This window comes from Liolophura sinensis, chromosome 7 (assembly GCF_032854445.1).
Source record: "Liolophura sinensis isolate JHLJ2023 chromosome 7, CUHK_Ljap_v2, whole genome shotgun sequence".
Lineage (NCBI taxonomy): Eukaryota > Metazoa > Mollusca > Polyplacophora > Chitonida > Chitonidae > Liolophura > Liolophura sinensis.
This window is the reverse complement of record NC_088301.1, coordinates 27,979,375-27,990,513: the sequence shown is the minus strand read 5'-3', so window position 1 is coordinate 27,990,513 and position 11,139 is coordinate 27,979,375. Positions and strand designations below refer to the sequence as shown.

General features: G+C 36.2%; 1 protein-coding gene across 1 annotated transcript in view; it reads right to left on the bottom strand.

Annotated features, from left to right (window-relative positions):
* Positions 1-466: 466 nt before the first annotated feature.
* Positions 467-11,139, bottom strand: part of LOC135469580 (CYFIP-related Rac1 interactor B-like) — a 26,176-nt gene continuing 15,503 nt past the window's right edge. The window contains 8 exon segments of the mRNA XM_064748068.1: positions 467-1,064; positions 2,782-2,852; positions 3,085-3,150; positions 3,152-3,212; positions 5,642-5,721; positions 6,218-6,340; positions 6,477-6,551; positions 7,230-7,366. Coding sequence (XP_064604138.1) covers positions 1,001-1,064; positions 2,782-2,852; positions 3,085-3,150; positions 3,152-3,212; positions 5,642-5,721; positions 6,218-6,340; positions 6,477-6,551; positions 7,230-7,366 — 677 coding nt within the window. The 3' untranslated portion in view covers positions 467-1,000.

The following is an 11,139-nucleotide window of genomic DNA, read 5'->3' as shown; positions in this document are numbered from 1 at the left end:
ACGAACAGTACAGTGTGTACAAGATAATAAGTAACATAACATCTAAGTGTACAATTATATTAATGTAACAACAAAATATAGATTTTACACGCATAACAAATATGGACATCTAATGTAAACATATGTAACCATAATGATACATTAATGATACAACCATATATTAATGTCTACATAAGCATTAGAAAACAAACCACCACACCACCCTGTCACAAAATGAAAACGGAAATATCAAGTGAAGACGACCTATCGCACAATGGCTATCCATGTAAAGCATTTAAAGTTATCTCCCCCTACTAGTGTAGACTCCACCTGATAAGATCCTAGATGCACCAGGCAACAGAAGAATCAATACACGAAAAAAAAAGACAGCTTTGTTAAAGCACAAGAGGAATATTGCTCGTTTTGGATTTCAAATGAGTACAGAATTTCACATTTTCACAACATAGAGGCACAACAGAGAAAATTTGCATGTGAATAGCACTGGACATGTCCCAAGATGATGTGAGCAAAAATGGCTTGTGTGTACGGTATGTCTCTATAAACTGTTGTCTGCATTCCACGACTCTAACCCAATCTAATCAACGTGCCTGGGACTGCTCTTAGGTGTTTCAATCAAACCTTAATCCTCTCCATCCTCTTCAATGTTTGTGAGATATTTTACTTATATGACATATATACCATCAGCAGCATTTAACATTGTCATTTGAACCAAAACAACAGCCTAAACAGATACCTGCTGAAACTCTCTAAGAGTATTAGAAGCCACATAAAACTAGAAGCAATATTATTCAATGGGGTACCTGTAAAATTTTTTGCCAAAAAAAGTACCTCAAATACTGTCTCTTTTATAAGTAAAATTAATGTCCAGGCACATTAAGCTGATTCATACACTCGTTTTAATGTCACAATCTAAGAATCGACAACATGTCAAAACCTCTGACATAGACATCCAGCCCATTCTGTGGGCACACCCTATTGGTCAGTTGCGATGATTGACAGCTCACCCCAGTAGAGTCTTCACAGCTTTGGGAGTTGTCTCATCATGTAAGTGTTTAGTCGTATACCTGGTGGAAAATAAAGCCACACCCCAAAAACTGAATTTAAAAGAAACTTGAGTTTACATAAGATGTTTAATATGCTATACACTTTTCATACTTTATACATTATTTCACCTTAATGCTGATGGATTATGGGTGAATAAAGGTGGGTTAAGGTTGCAGATTAATCAAATCAGTGTCTGAAAAAGGTCAGTCATTGTTAGGACAGAATAACCCTGAAGAAACAATATCTATTACTCGACTGCCCAATAAGCAGTAAATGACTTCCACAAAAATCTGACGAGAGTCATAGGACTGCATGAAGTTGTAACAGAGGGCTAAAAGGCCTGTCACTTTACAAGGGATTTCTCACGAGAGTCATGGGACTGCATGACAAGTTGTAACAGAGGGCTAAAAGGCCTGTCACTTTACAAAGGATTTCTCACGAGAGTCATAGGACTGCATGACAAGTTGTAACAGAGGGCTAAAAGGCCTGTCACTTTACAAGGGATTTCTCACGAGAGTCATAGGACTGCATGACAAGTTGTAACAGAGGGCTAAAAGGCCTGTCACTTTACAAGGGATTTCTCACGAGAGTCATAGGACTGCGTGACAAGTTGTAACAGAGGGCTAAAAGGCCTGTCACTTTACAAAGGATTTCTCACGAGAGTCATCGGATTTCGTGACAAGTTGTAACAGAGGGCTAAAAGGCCTGTCACTTTACAAAGGATTTCTCACGAGAGTCATCGGATTTCGTGACAAGTTGTAACAGAGGGCTAAAAGGCCTGTCACTTTACAAAGGATTTCTCATGAGAGTCATCGGATTTCGTGACAAGTTGTAACAGAGGGCTAAAAGGCCTGTCACTTTACAAAGGATTTCTCACGAGAGTCATCGGATTTCGTGACAAGTTGTAACAGAGGGCTAAAAGGCCTGTCACTTTACAAAGGATTTCTCACGAGAGTCATCGGATTTCGTGACAAGTTGTAACAGAGGGCTAAAAGGCCTGTCACTTTACAAAGGATTTCTCATGAGAGTCATAGGACTGCGTGACAAGTTGTAACAGAGGGCTAAAAGGCCTGTCACTTTACAAAGGATTTCTCACGAGAGTCATCAGATTTTGTGACAAGTTGTAACAGAGGGCTAAAAGGCCTGTCACTTTACAAAGGATTTCTCACGAGAGTCATCGGATTTCGTGACAAGTTGTAACAGAGGGCTAAAAGGCCTGTCACTTTACAAAAGATTTCTCAGTTTGACACAAGTGTACTGAACAGCTATGACCTGACATCCCAACATAAATCATCCTTCAATGTGTCTACAAAGTACCCAATGAATTTAAAATAGAAATGGGTGGTAGATAGGTGTTAAGTATAGAATAATGAAAGGTCCATGTAAATCCAGTGCGAAGCGATAGGCCCAATTTGTTACACATACATGTACTTGTACAAATCCTGTTTAGCACTTTTGGCAGGAATTTGAAAAGTCGTGAAATAATATTTTTCAGATAATAAAATTTTTAAATCAGGAAATAATTTTGTATGCTGTAAAAGTAAACTGGATCTAAACTGGTGGAGGTAAGAAGCTTAATACAGTTTTTAATTTTTACACAGGGTTTCATTTAAATCAATGTAACTATGATGTAAATCAATACCTCAAATCAGACTGAATCAGCTATATCACCATCAAACTTGTAACATAATTTTGTTACTTTTCAGAAATATGCTGAGTTTGATCAGAAAACTATACCTCAAAGCATTCATTAATCCCTCCACACGGCCTGGTTGTTGCTCTTTCAGTAGTTTAACCGAACTTTTCATCTGAGGAAAAAATATGAAACACTAATTACATAATCATTCAATCACAAGGCTTTTAAAGGAAAAGACAACTAAATTACTTCACCTGTGTATTTTGCACACATCAATCAAGGGATGAAAATCAGCATACTGGTATGGATAGTTATTTTCAGATGACTTCAACCTAAGGGAGACAATTAGTACGGACTTGAGATGTACCAGGGGAGACAATCTGATGTGATTTATATCAACTTACATCAATGCCAGACTGTTTTGTGAAAGCCCCAACAGGGTGAACATGGTCAAATAATATAATCACACCCGACCATGACTCGTAGACAAAACAACTTTGTCTCTTCAGTCTTAAACCTTGAGCAGTAATTTCTACAACACAAAAAATGTGAATAATGAAATACAATTAAGAACACAACATAGTCCAGTTAAGATCCATCTATGTTGCTATACCAAAACCCACATTAAGAATAATATTAAGAAAATAATCCTGACAAAAGAAATCATTATCATTTATATTTAATTCAGCTGGCCCTTCACTTAGCTATCTAAACTAAGTTGGCTAATGGAAATTAAAGGAAATGGCAGCATCTAACATTTCATTAGAAAGCAGGATGCTCAAGCTTTCTGAAGAGTATCATACTTTATTTTTCCGACGTGACTGCATTGAATAATAGGTAAAGTAAAATGACTATACTGAAATAATGGCTGATGTAAATCGAGGCAGCCATCTAGACGATTTTATCCAATCAAACACATTGCATTTTGATTGTGCAGTCTAGCCTGTAACGTTGCCTAGTACCATTCACTCCATGAAGTGACAGGTAATAACACAGAACTACTGCATAAGACTTCATTTTACAATGACATAACCATGTGTACAGTAATTCAATTTATTTTACTTTATTTTTATTTTTATTTTTTTTGATAGGTGTTTTACGCCATACTCAAGAATATTTCACTTATACGACAGTGGCCAGCATTATGGTGGGAGGAAACCAGGCAGAGCCTGCAAGACCTTCTCACGTACAGCCGGAGAGGAAGACAGCATGAGCTGGACTTGAACTCGAAGCGACCACATTGGTGAGAGACTCCTGGGTAATTACGCTGCGCTAGGGCGCTAACCGACTGAGCTATATATAGTAACTCAAGTGGATAGAACCATATCATGGTTCGTACAAGAAAATATGAATGAAATTCCAGGAGTTTTCAAGAAGTTTTTCTAGGACCAAGTTGGAATTTCCAAGGAAAGATTTTATGTAGTTTTTAAAGAGTTTAATGAGATTTTCTATAAAAAATTGATCAGCACACATCTAGTCAAATTTCTGCACAGCTTAAATCTTATCACAAAAAAGCATTGTCTGAGCACATGTTACTGTTCAAAATCAGTTTATTAAGAGAGTCGCAAAACTTTTTCAGATTTTAGAAGCATTTTAATACTATAATATTAACAGTTTAGGTACGAGCCTGATATTTAGAGAAAGGCAATAATTTGAGCCATTCTTGATAAATAGGGTCAATCTGATTTGATTTTTTGCCAAAAATCTCAGGTATGGCATGTTTACATGTTTTCAATTTTTTTTAATGGTGATTTATATTTTTATTTTAGAGGCTTCCTTTTTATCATTAAAGGATACTTGAAACGCTTTCGCTTTGGACAATGAATGGAAGCCAAGACACCAAGACTCTCTATTCGATACATAATGACCCAGTTTATTGTCAAGAGCCCAAGTAACACATGTGGATGTGGAGCGGCTAGGTAACAGACAGGTCGAGTGGTATCATACCAAGCAATACCTTTTTCTCTAAATTTTTCACCAAAAAATCCAAGCATACAGTAATGCTGTTGTAATATTGCAAACATCTACTAAAGGTTAAGGTTGCTAGCCTAACCTCTCCGCAGACAGTGACCTGAGTCAGGAATCTATTTGCATCTGCAGGCCAATTGAAAAGGGTGGAAGGCCAATGCTTCTGCAGTGGCTGTACATTCTACAGCACACTGACGCAGAGGAATTAATGCTCATAATAGGCCTACTGCACTTCGTACGACTGGGGCAGAAATAGAGGAAACTAGGGGAGCCTGGGTGAAAATCACAACCATCCGCAAGTTGTTGACGAACCTTAATACGCCTGCACTTACAGTTCCAGTGATGGAAGAAATTCATTTATAGATGGTTGATCCCTTGGGCTTCCATCGCCATCATCCACAAGTTTTTTACTTATTTATTTATTTATTTGATTGGTGTTTTACGCCGTACTCAAGAATATTTCACTTATATGACAGTGGCCAGCATTATTGTGGGTGGAAACCGGGCAGAGCCATCCGCAGGTTGCTGGAAGACCTTCCCACGTACGGCTGGAGAGGAAGCCAGCATGAGCTGGACTTGAACTCACAGGGCCCGCACTGGAGAGACTACTTGGTCATTACGCTGCGCTAGCGCACTAACCAACTGAGCCACGGAGGCCCCTCACAAGTTTTTATCCTGTTAAATAGGGTCTAGTGCAGCAGATAATACGGTGAGTATCACTAATGTTAAAGAACTAGAGTAAATGCAATGTCACACTGCCCCTGATAATGGCAACATGTTAAAGCCATGTCAAAATCCAATTCCACAAAACTTCCATTGCCTTGAAAAAAAATCTAAAAAAGTATTTCATGTAAATTTAACAAATTTTAAATGCACTGAAAATAGACAATAACTAGGACTTTGTCTTCTCCTTTTAAGTGAAATCAAAATATTACAATGCATTGAAGGTAACCATAAAAATAATATCTAAGAAGTACGGATTCAAAGACTTACGGATTTTCTATCATTGTTCGGCAAATGTCTGCCATTGTACTTAAACAATCTGTTGTATTTTCTATTGGCAAATCTTTATGCTGAAACAAAAGAAACAAAAGTTGTCATAATTGTAAAACCTTAATCACATTTACTTCTGGCCACAAATTCATGTCGAGTTAATTTTAATCAAATTTTCAAGACACATTAAATTGTTACGCACTGTATAGTGCACAAATGTCCAAAATGTGCACGAATGTTTTAAGCTAACTTCTGTCCTTCTGTCTGATTACCGTATGTCTTACGCTCTTACATGTACGTCTTACATGTCTTACACATCAATGCTGCATTAAGGAGAAAGTGTGATGGATATTGTTAAAATTGCAGTACTGATTTCTTCATTTGACCAAAGAGGTTTCAATAAAATTTCTTCTGACTGATTGGCATTTTTAGAAGTGAATTTACAAGATTTTTTCATCAAAAACTAGGTCAACAGCCATGAATGTACTGGATATCACCTAGATTCCATTACTGTTTCATTACTGATCCATTACTGTTTCATTACTGATCCATTACTGTTTCATCACTGTCACTTACTTGAGATACAAAGTTTGTGGTTGTGTCGCTAAGAGCCTTCAACATTGGAGTAGGATTGGCATAGAATAAAGACATTCGGTTGGCCATTTCATTTGTTACTTCGGTACAATTTCTTGGTTCATCCTGGAAAAAGAAAATTTGATAACATAACATAATATTTTCAAAGAATAATTACTTCCTTGAATCTATAATGCAGCCTTATTTAAAACTTTTTTGCTTCGCAAAATACATGATTATTTTAAAGCCGGTTGCCACATACCTCATTTGCCATATGCCTCCTGCTGAGAGTACGTCGGTAGTAGCTGAACTCATTCTGTATGGCAGGGTTGGTCATCTACAGCAAAGGAGAAAAAAAAAACACCTTGCTGTATAAGACACTGAACTGGGAAGCCTCATAAACATAAATTTCTTTCAAAAGTTGGCCAATGGATGAAAATTCAGTACACTTATGTGATGCAAAAACTGTCACAATAGAAAGAAAAAAACATTTCCAAAGGTCCAAACAAGGGGGCATAACTCCAATCAGCTCATCATATTGCTGGTTTCCCCATAGACAGCTTAATATGGATGTTACACTGTATTTTCACGAATTCCCTGATCTGTTGGATTAAGAGAATAGAATTCTTGATTTAGATCTAATACACCACAGAGGTTAGAGTCTTGACACATAAAGTTACACCATACAAACTTTGTTCTGCCTAAGATCAGTTTCAAACCCATACTGAATATTTATTTATTTATTTGATTGATGTTTTACATCGTACTCAACCCAAATTTTGGGGACTCAAATCAATTTTTCAATAATATGACAGCAGTCAGGTTTATGAGTGGATAAATCCAAAGTGCCCACTGATCTTTGCCAGGTACCTGACAAACCTTTTGACTTAAAGCTGCTGAAAAGCCAACTCGATTTGAATGTGTGACTTTCACAGGACAAGGGCATGGCTGTTGCAGCACCAAACTCATTTCTCTACAATAAGCATCAATTAAGCGTTTGCCAATTTCCTCTCACCTTCCAGTCATCAAACTTTAGAACAAAATCAAGGATTTCAGCGAACTGTTTAAAGAGCGCCTGCTGGGTCTCCAGATGTTGTCTGGGGGTAAGGTCATTGGAACACAGCTCATTTAACAGAATAGGAACTATCTTCTCTGAAAGCAGATAAAAACAACGTATCGATATGTAATAACTTATTATCAACTGACTTGATAGTAATAACTTATTATCAACTGGCTTGATAAGTAATAACTTATTATCAACTGGCTTGATATGTAATAACATATTATCAACTGACTTGATATGTAATAACATATTACCAACTGACTGAATATACAATTACGTATTATCAACTGACTTGATATATATTAACTTATTATCAACTGTCTTGATATGTAATAACGTATTATCAACTGGTTTGATATGTCATAACTTATTATCAACTGGCTTGATAAGTAATAACGTATTGTCAACTGACTTGATATGTCATAACCTATTATCAACTGGCTTGATATGTCACAGCTTATTATCAACTGATTTAATATGTAACAACTTATCAACTGACTTAATATGTAATAACTTATTATCAGCTGACTTGATATGTAATAATTTATTATCAGCTGACTTGCAGGAGAACATTATACCCTTGGCCTCAGAGATATAAATTATACTGAAACTCCTGGATTCTTAGTATTATTATTATTTTTTAGCATTATTAATTTGATTCTTGCTTAATGCCAATAAACGCTAATCCCAAGAGTTTTTAACTTATCCTACAGTGGTAAGTTTCATGGTTGAAGAAAACTGGAGAGCCAGGGTAATCCACTGACCTTTAACCAGTTACTGATAAACTTACCCCAGGTGTGATGTTACAGATATGCACACAATAATGGTGAAGGACAAGATGTCTAAAAATGCACTGTGCACACTGTTCACACGAGCGCTGTCAACTACTTCTCCATAATCATTCCAAAAACAGTGAGAGTTGTGGTAGTCTACAAATTCTTTGTCCAAAGCTACACTATATTAACATGCACGTGCTCATGTGAGTTACTGAATGGAAGACAAGGATCTTTTAACCACCCAGTCAAGAAAAAAAAAGAAAAGTTCACAACTGATCTAAAACCTGAAATCGTACACCACACTCAATATATATGTACAAGGATCAGATTTTTTTTTATCACGGACAAGAGTCAATGTTTTTTTTTTTTTATCAGTATGTTTCAGTGTTAAGTGTTAACCCTTCATTTCCTTATTAACCAACGGCCATTCTCAACCAAATAAATATGTTGGTATTAACCTGTAGGCTGCCTCTTTAATCAAGCTCTCATCTTACACACAATAAGTGAAGGAAACTTGATATGTGTAACTAACAGTAACTTAAGGTTGTAACAGAAACCAGAGGGAGTGGTGAAGTTGACACACATGTAGACCTATACCATAAATCTTAACAGTCCCTGGCAGGAGACATGTATCTTCACACTCACAAATTTTATATTTCAGCAGTTTTCAATAGCCCACCTTCATGTTGGACAATTTTACAATTTTTACCACAAAATCCTAAAGCTGACCACACCCCAGACAAGATTTAAAGTAAGAATATAAAGGATAAATGTATGTGTATGTGTTTTCCAAAATCCCAAAAAGTACTCATAAATCTTCCCAACTTATGCCCATCATAAACAAGGGCAAAATTCACTTTGTTCACACACAAAACAAAACAATATACTTTGAATCTTTTTATAAGCATTTTCCCTTGACTTGCCACTGCTAGCTACAAACCAAATTTAATTCAAAATACATCTTCATTATAGGCTGTATCCATTTAAAGTGTTATAGAATTTTTATATGTATAATTTTTTTTTAAGGGCAAAACTTTAAAATCAGCAGCTTTGTTATAAACCACAAAAATGATCCCACTAAGAAGTTAAATCTCTAGTGTTATTCGTACCCTTCAAATAGTTTCAAAATAGTTCTGAAAGCAGTAAACATGTGTACTACAGTACATACATATAACTGTGGTGTCCATGGCCAAAATGAACCCATGTACATGTATAATGCAGGTGTAACTGGAGATCTACATATCCTCTCTCTAGACCCCAGGGTTAAGGGCCACAGGAATGGTGTAAGGCTGAATGTAACATGCTGTTTGTTTCATTTCTCCACTGATGTAGCTTAACAAAAATTGCCACTTCATCTGTTCTGTATATCTATCAAATAACTTACCGTCATACATACAGAGTGCACTATGTGTATAAAAATGAATTCTGCCCTGTAATTTTAATTTCTACTTCTGTACTTTTATTTTTTAAAACTTCTTTCCATGGAACTGTGGAATTCTGGAATTATATCTCGTGCAGGAAATAGCATGAGTTTTTTTTGTTTTGTTTTTTTTTGGAGTTGAATGTTTATTCACCAAATGTAAATATATGTATAATTACATATCTCGTACATGGCAGGAATAAAGTCTAAGGGACTTCTTCTATCCCTGACTTATTATTATTAAATAAAAATAATACATGCTTGGTGAGGAGCGATAATTATTGAACAACTGTATTCACAAAAAACAAATTTACTTGGGAAAAAACTCACACAGAAATGTAACACTACAAAAAACCTAAGTTAACTATACAACAGTGTGAATAATATTTTGTGTGACACCTTCTGTCTCGTGGATAGTATGACTAATGTGGATCAAATATTGTTAATTAAAAAAAATCTTTTAACCTGGATTTGAATAAAGACGTGACATAGATTACTTTGAGGTTTGGAGTAAGCCTATTTTGTTGAAACAAAGATTACAAAATGATTTAAAAGTGTTGAAATCCCCAACATTCTGCATCTACCACATAAGGTAAAGGAATTATTGAATGTCCTTATCTGTTTTAAAGTGACCTGTCATTCTAAGAATTAGGACAAGTGGCAATCTGATAACACAATCATGGATCTTGGTGGGTTGCCGGTTAAAATAGGCAGCTTGTAAAAATGAGCCCGTGGTTAGCTCTGAGATAAGTTGGCCATGTCCCCAGCTTAGCTTCCTCATTAACCGCTCTCAATCTTGATAGACGTTCACTAATCTGAAACTGAGTCCTGTCAAAGCTGTATGTGATGAAAACAGGTTTTACGGGATCTTAAAGTAATCCTGATTTCTTTGCCTCATTTCGCAGGAATAAAAAAAGACTATTACAACACAATTAACACAAATGTAACAGATACATAAACTTGGATAGCATCAGAACTTCACCAACCAACACTTTCAAATCACCTCACTCTGTTTATTGTTAAAACACAAATTAGTTTTAAAAAAAAAAGTTGATTGTCGTTTTAATTGTACACATGTACATCTTTTTGAGTTATATTCAAACATTCCACACGTTTATCACGTTTTTTTTTCTAGACGATACCATGTGGGCCTGACTCAAATTTAAAATAGTGACTAGGGAAGTCTAGCTTGCCATCAATACACCATGTACATCGGTGTGACTGTGGCATAATACTCTGTTTCACTCACGAAGAACTACAGGTGAAATGAAGTCAGAATTACTGTAAGACCAAAGGAAATATGTAATTGTAGAGTACAGCTTTACACATATTGAGGATAGTACACACGAAAAGACTGAGTTCCAGTTAAGTGAGTGAGTGAGTGAGTGCTTTAAGGTTTAATGTCATGCTCAACAATTTTTCAGTCATATGACGACCAAGGAATCCTTAGAGTGCATGTAATGTGCCTCCTTGTTGCAGGACGGATTTCCACCACTCTTTTATCTAATGCTGCTTCACTGAGACGCCTTAAGCTGCCCCACCCGAGCCATTATACTGATATGGGTCAACTAGTCGTTGCACTATCCCCTTCATGCTGAACGCCAAGCGAGGAAGTTACAACTTCCTCTTTTAAGGTCTTAGGTGTGACTCAACCCAGGATTGACCC